Here is a 14,657-nt window from a genome sequence, read left to right as displayed (position 1 = left end):
TTTAATAGTTTGGCAACTTCTCCGTGTTGTGTTGTTATTGCAAAACAATAATAGCTTCTTCAAGAACACCCATTACTACCCCCTCAAATATAAAACTAATCAAATCAGAACTGAAGAACACACGAGAAGTTAGTTTTCAATATAAAATCATTTATTGTATATTATTTCTACCTTATAAAACATCTAATTTAAATATAAAAATACTATACAGTTTGTTAAAAACAAACAAATTAAGGGGCCACATTCAATCAGTGTTTTGCTGAAATTCACTTAACCTGTTCCATTCTGTTTCAAAGAGGCAAGCAATGCATGCAAATGACTGCAGCAACATAGCCCTGTGCACAGAAGTTTTAAAATGTTTGGACCGTGATTATAAATAAATAAATAGACAGGTTATGCCGTGCAAAACACACTAGTTGAGTGTGGTCCAATAAAAATTCCATTTGTTACATATAATTACTCTGTTACAAATTTATAGATAATTATCTAATCTAAGGCTTTCTGAATGACCGTTGGTGACACAAGCATCTTTGTGGTATACTGTACAAACCCATTTCTTGTTAACACAACAGCTCTGACTAATAAATTGATGATCATAACTTCAAACATGAATCAAGATGTTGATTAATCTTGCAATTTGGAATAAATGTTTGACATACAGGGCACTGCACTGATTCAGTTGACATAGAATCGCTTCCTGAACTAGCAACTTCCCGCATGGCTGAACTTGGAGAATCTAACAACTCAATTGGCTTTCCTTGAGATCCTAACAAAGGACTGGTCAAAGAATCACTTCTTTTCTCGCAGTTTTTGTTCTTATCCTTTGCTCTCTGAAAAGCATCCATAATTGTGAGAGTCGGTGAGGTATTTTTGGGTTTAGTTGGTGATGGTGTTTCTATAACAATCACTGGTTTCTTAGTTCCATTGTTTTTTTCCTTGGAAGTTATCTTGAAATCCTCTTGTTTAAGTAGAGGTCTCTTGTCAGAGTTTTGCACTCCAGAGTTTGAACTTAATGTTCTACCAGGACCAGAAAACGGTATTACATCAGAAGCCCACCTTGATGAACCTGGTTGGCTAGTCTTTGATTTACTTGCTTCACTATTAATGGATGGAGCACTGCCACTGTCATCACTCAAACCTTTCTTTCTCTTTTTTCCTGTTTCATGATCGGTGTCAGAATTAATACTACCACTGTCACTGTCTCTGGCCTTTCTTTTAAAAAACTTTGGCAATGTTCCAGAATCACTTCCACTAAGTACCTGGCCCTTCCCCTTAGCTGTCCCTGATTCTGCTTCACCTTTGCCTTGTTTTGATTTAGAGGTCTTTTTTGCTCCATAGTTCTCAGGTTCTTTGATTTTTGTGTAGGTCCCACCACATGTTCGTTGATGGTCAGCCCACCACGTGTCTCTTGGAGAAGGTGCTCGGTTCATTGCTCTCCTGACGATCCCATAATAAGGCGGCCTCTTTTGGCAAGGGCCATCACATTTCCACCAGTGTTGACGGTATACATTCACCTAGTAGGGGAAAATACAGAGATTGTTGAATACAATGTATGTCTTATTACCTGGCAAACTTAATGATGTATTACTGCACAGGGGACCCAAACGCTGTATTAGTTATTCATAATCTTAATATAAAAATGTTCTTATTTACCTGCGTTCCTGTGTCTTTTTTCACCGGTTTGGGGGCGATTTGAATTTTAACGAAGGCGGTTTATGTTGCGAGTTTTAAACGGTAATCGGTCTGTCGCAATGTTAATACGACGCGCCTCAATTATGTCTCAAGTTTTACTTTAACTGTTATTATTAACTATTAACTCCCCTCGCAGGAGAGAAGAGAGAAGGGGACAAGGGATGAAACTAAAAATCAGGGTAGCTTGAATTCGAGGCGTAATTCTCTTGCTTCTCGACAAGATCTGCCAAAACTTTACAGATCGGATAAATAAAAGTTAAGTAATCATGTGAAGTCTGTTTTGTTTGTTTCGACTCCCTATTTTCCGATTAGTTTTGGGTTGTTTTATGATGCGGCTTTTCGTCCGATCTGTGACTACACTTGACTTGACCGGAAGTGATTTTATCGCAGAGTGTATGTTCATCATCAAAGCGGTTCTTTTGTTCTCGTGACAGACTCTTTTGTTTTTCGTTGACAGTCGCGTGTGTCAGAAATATAAAACAGATCTCTCCACGCGGATTACCTGGTCTTTGCGCGAGATAAATTTCACGTTTGTTTGTCAGTGCGGAGTCAGTGTCGATTGCTAAATAAGTGTATTTTCGTAGGTCTCCGAAATCTTTCTTTTCTTTGTTATCTGCGTGGATGGACCGGCGAATGTCGGAAGAAGGAGGAAATGTAACATCGTCGCAAAGAAATTCAGCAAATTTTGAAATGTGCCAGGCAATTTTCTTTGTCTGGGGTTGTTATTTGGTAACGCTCAATAAGATCGCAAACGGATGTAGCCAGGATAAATAGAAGCGGCATCCGTTTCTAGTATCTTAAAACCGTTAACCCAAAATTCAAAATTTTAAATTGAATAATTTGAAAGATTGAAAGGAGACATGTTTATTCACTGATTTACTTTCTATGGTCTTCTATAGTCGCGCCCTGGAGCAAAAGGTAAGCTTAAAAAAGCTAAAATATGTTCTACTTTTACACATAAATGTGCTTTTTATCTCGAAAACAGCCGAGCGAAACAGAATGGAAATTTAAATACTCACCAGTGAACAACATTGAAATTAAATGGATTTGAACCATGATTTTCGCGTGTCCCGTTAATCACCGCCAAAGGCTGCTGGCTGTCGGCTCGTGTTTCCTCGCGCATATCCACGTGCGAGACTGGTCACATCAACTGTAGTCACAGATTGTACGACCGTCCGTAGTAAGTTTCACCCCTTGTCTCTCTTCTCTTCTCGTGACCATTAAATTGAAACACGAAACTTCCCGCGAGGAGAGTTAATAGTTAATGGTTTTACTAACTTGAGTTAATAACAATTGAAACTTGAGGCGCGTCGTATTGACATTGCGACAGACCGATTACCGTTTAGAACTCGCAACGCAAATAAACCGCCTTCGCTCTGATTCAAATCGCCCCCAAACCGGTGAAAAAAGACACAGGAAGGCAGGTAAATAAGAACATTTTTATATTAAGATTATGAATAACTAATACAGCGTTTGGGTCCCCTGTGATTACTGGGTAGGATTCCAGATCAATAGCTCTGGATCAAAGCCCAGGCTGTGAGACACCTTACTCTCACAAAGAGCTGTGCTCTTAGAATGATTGCAGGGTGCCCAAAGGCTTGTATGTAAGAAATCTTGGGTGCCCAGCTCTTAAAAGCTTTCATGGTAGCAAAGTTATACAAGTTTCCCAAAGACAAAAGTAAGTCACCTGTGGCACTTGCAAAGTTATACAAGTTGCCCAAAGACAAAAGTAAGTCACCTGAAAGAGGCCGCCTTATTTGCTCTCACATTGCCTCTCTCCACCCAGGGGAATAATAATGGAAAGATGAACGTTTATTCATTTGTCTCACGATGGAATTGGTTTGAGGGATATTTGACTGAAATACTGTTAGTCTATTTCAGGTGCGAGGTCAATATTATTGTTTCATGTCGCTATTTGTAGCATGTTGGATCATCGGTGCATTTCAATCATTATTATCCTGTCTATTAAATGTTCCCTTGTAGTTGGTTTTGTCGTTGATTGGCAGTTGTGCCTTTTGAATAATAAAACTTTAATATTATTGGATACTGAAAAACTGTCAGCATGCAACGTGACAAAAATACTGGGCCCCAGAAACCTACAATGGACTAGCATCCCATCCAGGGGGGAGTAAAAATATTCCTAGTTGCTTCATGCCACCAAAACCAGGATATTAGTGCCGGCCTGATGGGCCACTATACTCCCATTCTGGGAACCTAGAACATTCTCAAAAACTTATTGTAATTCAATTTGAGTCTTGCAGGAAATAAGGTAGTTGGTTAAAAAAAGCAGCTTCATGGCTAAACTGGAGTCACTCACCTCATCATGAAAGTTGTGATAAACCTGCATAAAAAAAATAATGGACAAAAAAAATCAATGATAAATGTTATTATCAGTGACAGTACAATAACGGACTCAAATTACATCTGAGGAAATCTGAAGAATTGTACAGCACTGTAAATAAATAAAAAATAATAATTTGACTGACTGAATGGCTGACTGATTGATTGATTGACTGACTGACTGTTCCAAAAAGGAAACACACTTCTCTTGTCAGACTAAGGACGTCCACTTTTTTACATTTTGCAACAAAAATAGACTCAAATACTGTACTTACAGTAATGTTTGCTCCACTTTCTGCATTGATTCTATGCATTTGTTTTAGGAATTCAGGCCCATGTCCATCATGATCCTATAAGATTAACCAGTAAAATGTTGCTTTACCTCAATGATTTGTGAGATTCATGGACGGTTAATGCATTTACTGGACCATGGGCCTAAAGGTCCAGACCTGGCAATTGTCAACTGTTGGGAGGGGGAGCCTATAACTGAGGCCTTAAAAATGGGGTAGCCGTGTCGCAGTGTCGCATGTTTCTGGGAACCGATGCCTGCTAGCCAACAGCTGTAAATGTCACTGTCGTTTTTCCTGCTATTGTGTTGCTGTTGCACTGTGTCGCTTTCGCATTCAGTGCCATAATGATGTCGCTTGTCGCTTTTAAAATGTTCCTGCGTCGCCAGAATTCAGGGTTATGTCGCTTATCGCTTTTACCCCTTGGAAGGCCTCATAACTGACTAGCATTCCACCCAGGAGAAGTAGCAACACCTCTTGTCACTTTGTTCTCCAGAAACTGAGAGTTATGTGCCTGCACCTGAGTGAACTGTCAGGCCCCTCCAAACCCAAGGATTGGAATGGATCTTATACAATAGGGCTAGATAAAATGGTTAAGATGGATTCCGCTGAAAGTCGAGCAATGAGTGCAAAAATTAAGTACCAAAAATCTACTTATAGTTCGGTAACATTTTATATACCGTAAAAACCCGCAGATAAGCCGCACCTTTTTCCCAAAAATTTTCGCTCGAAAGCGGGGGTGCGGCTTATCTGCGGGAACATTCGGAAAAGGTGCCGTAAATTTTCGTGAACTGATGCTAATTTATGGAAAATTATGTAAATTAATATAACATAAAACTACAAGAGAGTATCGGTCATTGCTTTTGCAGGTTTGACAGCTCCTATACTGTTTGCAGTGTCGAAAATGGCCTATAACTTTAACAGTAATATTGATACTTTACGAGCGAGAAAATACCACGAGTATTCACGAGTAAGATGGCCAATTGTTTCTTTCTCATTTTGCACTTTGATGGAAAATTTGTCGAACTGATTACGAAACTCTCTTCATGCAACGAGTTTATCTCCAATAGATGACTCCTAAATCTCTTTAATTTGTCGAAACAACCCGAACGCCTCCATCGCCATCTTGTTTTGCTTTACGTTCTCGCCCTAGTCCCATATTTCGCGTCCGATCAAATGCCTGGTTACTAAGCTACGAACGTTCGGCAAACGCAAGTTCTTGTTGTTGTGACACAAAAATCTGTGGAAAAACTGCGTTGAATGAAGAAATACCTGTCAACAAATGCCAGAAAAAGATCACCCATAATATGTCAAAGTTGGTTTTCATTATATTAAAGAGCTCAAATTGTGGGTAAGACTGAAGTATTTTCTGTTTCAATGTTCATTGAGTTTACGTTCGATGAAGAAGACTTCCTAAAGACTCAACTTTGGATTTTTGATACGAATTTGGATTTTCTTTGATTTTCTTTCAAAAAACTTTTTTTCCAACATTTGTGTTGTTAAACTCAGGGTGCGGCTTATCTGCGGGTGCGGCTTATCCGCGGGTGTTTACGGTACTATTTGAAACATCTCACTGAAATTCATTTGTCAAAGTGACCCCATGATAAAACTCTTAAGTGTTCTCGAGGAAAATTAAAGTCAAACCTCGTAAAAATGTTTAAAACGCTCGCCATTTTGTTTAAAATGGTGCGAAAGGTCCGTTTTAACTGAAATGTAGATAATTTCAAATCAATTTTTCTCTGGCGGGGTCAGCTCGAGAGCTAAAGTTTTGGTAGATTTTTGTTAGCTGTGCTCAAACTGTTATTATGCTATGAGATCTCTGTGGTAACTTTATTTTGCCTATATTGCTCAAATGTTCAGTGGAAACCATCTTAACCTGTCTGGTCAAACATTATTTTAGTAGTGTACATCATTTAGCTATGTGGAACTAAAATTGCAGTTTGTCAGAACACTGAGATGTCTATTTTTAAGAAACAAATTATTCAAAAGTTACTAACCTTGTTATTTTGTGTTACAAACAATAAAGCATGAATCATCTCATGCTGTGAGAGAAACAAAATAAATATCTACATTACAATATGACTGTGAAAATTAATTGTTTGAAAGAAAACATCCACCAGTAAATAAAACATGATTTTTTACAAAATTAAACTTTCATTCTGAACAGCATCAATTTGAGATCTTTTGCCCCTCCACTGCAGGTAGAAAATCATCACAGCTGAACCTCTCCCTATACACACCTCCCCATTATGCACAGTTCACTTGGTCCAAAGGAAACAACAATTCATATAAACTATAACCTATGTAATGTTCAGTTCCAGAAAATATCCATACCCATCCCATGGAAGGTCATTGAATATTCTGCAGGGGTGGGGGTCTCAAAAGCCAAAATGTTTTAAGAAAAGTATGGGTCTTGACTGGAATTTCCAGAGAGGTGGGGGGGGGGGATTCAAACCAAAAACCCTTCTGTGGGAGGGGTATGGATATTTTCTAGAAGAACACAATATGGACACCTATGAATACTCAAGATTCGCTGTCCCTTTATTGTCTGACTACATCAAGTTATTCAGATCAGGTCCACTACTACATGTAAAATAACAGTCCAGGAGCGGATCCAGGATTTTTCTGAGGAGGGGGTGCACCACTAGGGAATGGCGTACTTGGTGATGTAAACAAATTGCCGCAGGTCATGTCAAGGGGTGGGGGGTGCGCATCCACTGCTCCCTCTCCCCAGATCCACCCCTACAGTCCCTGCGACTTCAAGTTTCAACAGAATAACCTGCCTCATAGAGTGGTAAAGTGCTGACGTCACGGTTCCATGGTAACCAATTTCTTGGTTCTAAACAAACCTTCCTCGGTTCGATTACAGTGTAAGATGGCGTTACTTTCGATAGCTTCCCTTGTTTCTTTTTTCGCGGGAGAGCAGAAATCTATAGATAGAGGTGAAAACCATTGCAGATCCAGTCATGTAGAGAGCTTTTCGTATCTTCCTGGTGTTTTGAAAGGAGAAGTTCATGCAAGCATAAAGAAAACAATCTACAAGGTCACGGTATGTCAAGCCGAACTACGACGCCATATTTTTATAAGTTTGAGTTGACCATATTCTTTGCATTTGTTCGTTCAAGTATCTTAATGATGCAGTTATTGATCACGTTGATACTAAATTCCCATGTAACACAGTCATTGCAATCCTTACGTTCTTTTAGGTATTTTTAGACGAAGAATTGAAGATCCGCTCGACCGAGTGCGAATGCCCTCGGGGCGAATACAAGTGCAGTCACGCAGCAGCGTTGTTTATCTACGGAATACACAATCTAAGTCGAACAGACGTCGAGTGTAGCTGGAGGAAAAGAAAAACTGTACAGTGGACAGAGGCTGTAAACGAAATGTTTCCTCCTCCGAAGAAATACGCTTTATACAAAGAGCTTCGTGACTATCGGAAGTTTACCGGATTGTGTTGGTTAATGAGTCCGGAGAAACCTCCTGTTACCTTACCAGTTAGAACAGTAGAAGACATAATTTTATCTGAACAATTTCTTTTACAACTTGGTGACGATCAGCTAACTTATTTTATGAACAATGTCAAACTTTCAAATGAGCAAATTCTTAGGTTAGGAAGGCTTACTGCAAGTAATTTTGGGGCTGTTCTTGCCGCAAAAAGAGTAACTCCTTCGTTATTAAAAAACTGCTTGGGGAGTACGATCTTAGTGGAGTGAACGCCATACAGTGGGGAGTCAACAACGAAGCAGAAGCCGTCAAAGAATTCGAGAAAAAAACAGGACTCAAAGTGAAGGAGACGGCAATCTGGCTGGATGAATCTGGGATTCTTGGAGCTTCACCAGATGGCTTAGTTGAAGCTAATGCAGTGCTTGAATCAAAATGCCCCTACACTCATAGAAACATGACCATCGAAGAGGCCATTAATTCGCCAAATTTCTGCCTGAAGAAAGATGAAGATGGAAATATTGTCCTCAAAAAGGACCATGCCTACTGGCATCAAGCATAGGGAGAGATGTATTTCTCTATGAGAGATCTGTGTTACTTTGTAGTATGGACCACTAAAGACAATTCATGGGGAGAGAATCTAAACATTTTACAACGATTTTACTTTGCTCATATTTTCCCCAAGATAATTGAGGGTGAGCTGTAATGATTCTAATTTGTCTGGATAAGATCATCAAAATTATCCGGTGGATCTTAAATTATTAGAAGTTTGATTGAATTACCTGTTCAAGTTTTCTTCGTATGTTCCATTTCAATTTGTAAAATAAAAAATATTTTCTACAATAATTTATTTATTTTAATGTCTTAGTTATAGATATTCTTCATAGCTTATATGTTCAAAATTTCTAAAGAACGACAGAGATACAAGTAATGGCATAATCAGTAAAAAATCTGTAAGAGTTAAAGACTGAGGCTTTTGCTCTGAGGTTTAAAATGACATTTATTATACTCGATATACAACTTAAAATCAAAGTTTTCATACATGCTAAAATAATATCAAAGGCCTTAAGGAAGAGATACTCCCACACTAGAAAAATGAGGTAAGACTCCCTGGAAACAAAAAAAGAACAAAACAAATCTTTCCTTACTTGTTAGTAAACATGCACATATGTGGCAGTTTTAATTGTATCTCCACTGAGAGAGAAAGGTTGTATAAATATTTATGTGACACTAAATTCCCAGATAATTTTTTTCAACAAATAGTAAATCACTCATTTCATTCAATGAAACCATGGCAATTCCCCCCACAACTTAATAAAATTTAAACAGCCCCCATACACTTACAGGTAGATATCTATTCGAATTCTGTACCCTCACAACCCTCTTTTATCAGTGGAAATTGTAAGTTCACCAATGAAGTAATAACCTGAAACAGTTTGTCTGCATGACCCCTTAGCCAGGATGGAATAAAAGTAAGAATTTTAAAGTCTTTGATCCTGGCATTTGCTCTTTCTACATGGATTCTGCATTTGGCAATAGACTTGGTAGCTTTTACTTCACTTGAGGTAAATTTCCCATTATTCAGGAATGGTGGAATGTTCACTGCTACACCATCTGGTACAATATCTTGAATAAGAAAACCCTTGTCTGCTATAACTAAATCCCCAGTTACAAACTGCTTTAAAATTCCAGAATGTTCTACAATAAATTTGTCTGACACTGACCCTGGGAACAATTTACTTACATAAGTAATCACTCCATTAGGAGCTACACCCACTATGGCCTTAAAAGAATTCATGCCCCTGTATGTGGAATAGGTGGCATTCTGAAGGCTCATTAACCCTGGTGTGGCAATTTCAACATCTGTGCAATCAATGATAACCCTACAGTTACCAAATAAAGAAAATGAAGACGGAGCACAAGACTTATTCTTGTCCCTGGAAGGCATACTGCTCATTAAATCCTCAAAAAACAAACTGTGCAAAACATGAACAAAAGTCAAAACAATGTTTGTTACAGTTGTAACACAACAGCCAAATAATTGTGCCAAGTGAAGGTTGGTATAGTTCTGTCTTAATTTCATAAGTGTGATAAATACCTGATCTTCCAACTTTATAGAATCGACTCTCCACCCATAATAATAGTTAATATTGTCTTTAAATCTAGAAATGTAATTGACAACAATTTGGAAGACGTCTTTAGTTGGGAGTCCAGTTTCCATTCTTAAGACTTCACAATCCATGGCGGCAACAGAATATCTTGTTCTTTGGTAGACTTGTTGCTCCTTAAGTTCTCTTAGTTCCTTCTTTAAACAGTCTAATTCGGCTTCTAGAATTGTCTGGCTGGCAGAAGCAACTTTTTCTTCGTCAGTTCTCGAGTACGTTGACTCTTCAAGTTGGAGTTCTGATTCTGTGTTACTAGTACTCGTCACTGTGCGCTTTCTTTTCTTTCTTGGAGAAGTCGGTGCAAATATTTTGTTTACGTTCCAGGCAAACAATTCTGGTCCACGATTTTTGTCTCCATCGCGGAAATGACAACTACATACTCTTGAGTAGGAATTAGGATCGCGATCACCTCTCCTGAAAGGCAAGTTCGGTGATTAATGGAATGCTATACGGTAACAATCACACGCGTAATTCCTGTTGATGCATCTAATTTAAACAAAATCGCCTACAAGATGCCGTGTTAAACGTACCTGATGCGGTCCTTCCAGCGTTTATATTGTTTCTCATCCTTGGGAAAACGAAAAAACTGACAGGTATGGCTTTCCGACTGATGATTGCAGTCGGGGACAAAACACTGCACCATAGTTGATGATGTCGGGCGACGAACGTCACCGAAAAACAACGTTTAAATACAATCCAGTTCTTCGTCAAGTTGTCAAATCAAAGAAGGTAACGTTTTCAAATTATAGACGAATGTTTTGAGCTAAATAGTAGCACTGAGCGCGACTAAGACCACAGCAAATGTGCTTCGATGCGGTTCGAGCTCTCTTTGTTATGGTTCGTTCTTACATTGTTTAGAACCACAAAATTAGTTACCATGGAACCGTGACGTCACACTTTACCACTCTATTACAAAGGTATTACTTCTACCCTGGCCGATCTTGACTGACAATGTAAACAACATATCCGGGAATATTACCAGCAGTGTCTGCACAAGATCCTTTCTTGGCCGCAGCTTGAGTAAAGGTGCACTGAGTCGTATGGAACAGAGTCCTCCACGGCCCTCATAGCAACATAAACCAGCACATCTAACAAGAAGATTTAATAGATCTTATGTGGTCTTCCATTCAAAATTGTAATTATGAATATCTACATGTGATGCACTGCTGTACACTATATGTAAGTTGTGCTTGCTGTTAAAATTTGACTGTGTTCTTCTGTTCTAAAATAGAAGGTTATTTTAACAAAACAAAATAAGAAATAAACACTGTAAATTATATAATAAAAAGATAAAGAATGGTTTAAGGAATATCTGCATGCAGTTAAACAAATGACGTAGATTAAAGCTTAATTAATTTTATTAGAATTAAGAAAAAATACTTTCGTATGCATGCTTTAAAGGAACAGTGTCACGAAAACTTACAATGTCATTCGTGGACTCCATTTCACTTCAACGGATCCTAAAAGTCCTTTAAAGTAGACGTCATTAAATTGAAGAAATAACTGCCGTATGTCGGGAATAGGATCAATCAGTTCCCACGACTCATCTACAACCGATACGGGCGCTGCGTTCTTAGAACTAGAAGGAACCACGGATTTGTAGCTTGATTCCTCTTCCTTCTGTTCTCGATTGAGCTCCTCTTGTAAACTGAGTGCATAGGCCAAATCGTCATCTTCAGTAATTTCCAGCATTTGTAAAAACTAGCGAAATTTTCTTGTATTCTTGTCAGAGATTAAAATCAAAGATGGCGCCCTGGAAAGTGTTTATTTTCTCTACTCGATCCAGTCTTCCAGCCTCGGTTCCGATAAAGGCCGGGAGGAGCTGGTACGGTTCGAAAAACAAAATGGCGTCTTTAGCTGGTCGATCTTTACGAGGAGCTTCTCGAGTGATTTTACAGGTAAACTGGATGTTATCTTTGCTTCTGTTACTTGTATATATTAAAGTTTGTTTTCCTTTGCAGGCGGCAAGCTCGCAATGTGGACGGATCGCATCACAAGGTATGGTGTTTACAAATATTGAAACTTGACGTAATTTTGCACGTGTATCAAATGATATGAGCTTGACCATTTCTTAAATAATTTCAGCCGGATGTCCCAAACTGCAAACAACTGGAGCTCTTCGTCAAGCTACTGGGATAAGTCTGTGAGTCTTATATTATTTCAGCTTTTGCGAAATCAACAATTCAAAATAATTGTAGGTTTAATTTGCTACTTTCAAGACATCACTTAAAAACTGTAAGCTTATACTTACTTTATTTTCACAGAGTAAAGCAAGCCCAAAGACAATTTACTGTTAGTATATCGAGGACGGTTTCTGCTTGTGCCATGATAAGTACAGGTCAGGCAAGATATTACAAATATAATTACATCTAGAGTATTAATTATAGCTGTAATAGCTGTGTCCCTTATAAGGTATGATTGGTAGCAAACATGTAATACCAACCACCCTGAAGCAAGGGAGCAGGGATGGCGCAATGGTGAGACTGCTCCCCTCCTGCCAATGTGGCCCGGGTTCGATTCCTGGACCCAGTGTCATATGTAGGTTGAGTATGTTGCTGGTTCTCATTCATGCTCCAAGGGTTTTTCTCTGGATTTCCACCCTCCCCCAAAAACAACACTTATAACTTCCAGTTTGATTGGAAACAGTGAGCCATCTCAGGGACATCAGAGATCTTGACCCAAACAATTCAACACTGATACAGTTACTTGGCAGGGCTTGGTTTCAATCTAAGACCCAAGGGAAGGGGGAGGGGGTACTCCCAATAATGGCTTATACACTGTACAAGGAGGCTCCACCCAAAAGGGGTACCTTTTTCAGGCTTCAGGTATATAAAAGGGTAGGGATTTCACAAGTTAAAGTATATGAAAGGGTAGGGATATCAGTCATTTAGGTATTTGAAAGAGCCTTTAATTGAAATATTTTGAACAAATGCACCTTATGACAGTATCATTAAAATTTATTAAATGCTACACAATAATGGCATCGAGAGTTCCTGTTTTAGGCTTATGTCATGTCTTTTTGGTATATGAAAGGGGTATTTTTTTCAGTAAGAGGTATACAAAAGCAGTAAGACACTAGCTCTCTGGTACCTCTATTTTCATTCGCCCGCTGTAAACACTATCTCTATTGTTATTCAGGGCTAGGGGCATTGTTGTCACCTGTTATCTATTGTTTTAAGAACCAGTGAATTAACTCGTTCTGCAAGGTAGTGGGCGACCCTACAAAAGAGGTGCCTTTCCTGTCAAAATGGTATATAAAAGGGTAAGGGGTTGGACCTCAGGGCGGAGCCTCCCTGTACAAAACTTATTGAGTAGCCCTCCCCCCACCCGGATCTCAGATGTCTCTTTTTAAAGGGATGAATACCAGTATGTGAAGAGAGATTTCTGTATACCCAAGCTAACAAACAACTCCCTTATTGTTCTTACCGGTATATATAATATTTATTTAACAGACTATTTCTCTTAATTTCTTTACAGCTTCTCCTCTTACAGTATCAGGATCCTTGATCTGCAGTGGCAGCAGTTCAGATTTGATGGAAGGTTCAGCAAGTGAAGATGATGGCCTGGTGATCGAGGCGCTAAATAAACTTGACGACTTATAGCATTGGCTTTACACACAAGTTCTTTTGTGTGTAACATAAACGGTTTTATTAGTTTCAAATGCATTGTTTTCTTGACATCACTGGAGGCTTTTTAAAAACAAATGAACATGGTTGATAATAAAATTGATTTTAGTGTATTTTTTCTTAAGCTGTTAAATACATACCATAATAAAATCCTACTAATAAGTTCCCTTGTTGCCCCCCCCCCCCCCAGCCACCTCAGTGAAACAAAACTTGTTGTATAACCTATAACAAATTTTAAGAGATGTGGTGCTCGCTTCTCATACTGATTGTGAATAAGTGGATGGTTTAATATAAATAGGATTTTACATGGATCAAGATGTAAAACAATTTTCCTAGTGAAAAAATGTATTTATTTTCAAACAAAAAATATCCCACAAGCTATTGTTATTCATGCTGTTCTTATTGATTTTCAATATTAAATTTTTTATAGTGACAGTGAGTTTCCTTATCACGTTACCTGTGTGCTTTACATGTCCATAGTTAGTAGCATGTCCCACCCTCAGTTTTCAAGCAACTATTTTTTCCTCTCAATTTTGTTTTTGCTTCTTGCTTGCTCAATGGACCCAGACAAAAGACGGGTGCCTGCTAATATCTAGTGTATTGGTCTTGTAAGAAGTGGATGTTGGTTTCTCTGCTTAATAAAGTTTGAATGGCATATTTACAGCAGTGCTTTACTTTCCTTTTCAAAATGAAAGAACTGGGTCTAGCTTTGCTTAGCCTGCAATCTCAGACAGAGTGCTGCCAGTTTTTTCAAGTTGCCAAAAAGGTTTGTTTTTGGTGGATAGAAATCCATCTGCATTTGCAGGCTAATCTTTGCTATGTTTGTTCCATGGGTTGATGACACTTTCCACTGGTTAACTACTTTCTAGTGGAAAAATGTTAACAAATCAACTACCCCATCCACTGGAGAGCATCATACATCCTTTAAACAACTGGGGCAGGATTCAAATTTGTTAGTTTGTTTTGAGGGCTAGATGCATTATGTTAAAATTTTTTGGGGTTGGGGGGTTTGGTGCTGGGTATGTGCTCCTGGATGCTATGGACAAACACCCTTGGGACCAGTGCTTGCTGTCTTACAGAGGTGTTTGTCTTTACAAGAGTTG

General features: G+C 38.7%; 3 protein-coding genes and 1 pseudogene across 3 annotated transcripts; 2 read left to right on the top strand and 2 right to left on the bottom strand.

Annotated features, from left to right (window-relative positions):
- Window positions 1-297: 297 nt before the first annotated feature.
- LOC144635818 (uncharacterized) lies at window positions 298-11,667 on the bottom strand. The gene is made up of 6 exons (XM_078494936.1): window positions 11,352-11,667; window positions 10,908-11,016; window positions 6,317-6,361; window positions 4,308-4,382; window positions 4,010-4,033; window positions 298-1,514 (listed from the first exon to the last, which is right to left on the bottom strand). Exons 1-6 carry the CDS (start codon window positions 11,618-11,620, stop codon window positions 594-596), a joined length of 1,443 nt encoding a protein of 480 aa, XP_078351062.1. The 5' UTR covers window positions 11,621-11,667; the 3' UTR covers window positions 298-593.
- LOC144635833 (uncharacterized) lies at window positions 7,120-8,469 on the top strand (annotated as a pseudogene).
- On the bottom strand, window positions 8,532-10,636 carry LOC144635822 (uncharacterized). The gene is made up of 2 exons (XM_078494940.1): window positions 10,459-10,636; window positions 8,532-10,342 (listed from the first exon to the last, which is right to left on the bottom strand). Exons 1-2 carry the CDS (start codon window positions 10,569-10,571, stop codon window positions 9,118-9,120), a joined length of 1,338 nt encoding a protein of 445 aa, XP_078351066.1. The 5' UTR covers window positions 10,572-10,636; the 3' UTR covers window positions 8,532-9,117.
- A 56-nt stretch (window positions 11,668-11,723) lies between the features above and the next one.
- Window positions 11,724-13,667, top strand: LOC144635853 (uncharacterized). Its single transcript, XM_078494976.1, has 5 exons — window positions 11,724-11,826; window positions 11,890-11,926; window positions 12,014-12,071; window positions 12,193-12,266; window positions 13,406-13,667. Exons 1-5 carry the CDS (start codon window positions 11,773-11,775, stop codon window positions 13,528-13,530), a joined length of 348 nt encoding a protein of 115 aa, XP_078351102.1. The 5' UTR covers window positions 11,724-11,772; the 3' UTR covers window positions 13,531-13,667.
- Window positions 13,668-14,657: the final 990 nt, after the last annotated feature.

This window comes from Oculina patagonica, chromosome 13 (assembly GCF_052425735.1).
Source record: "Oculina patagonica isolate OP01 chromosome 13, crgOcupat, whole genome shotgun sequence".
Classification (NCBI taxonomy): domain Eukaryota; kingdom Metazoa; phylum Cnidaria; class Anthozoa; order Scleractinia; family Oculinidae; genus Oculina; species Oculina patagonica.
This window is presented reverse-complemented; position numbering and strand designations above follow the sequence as displayed.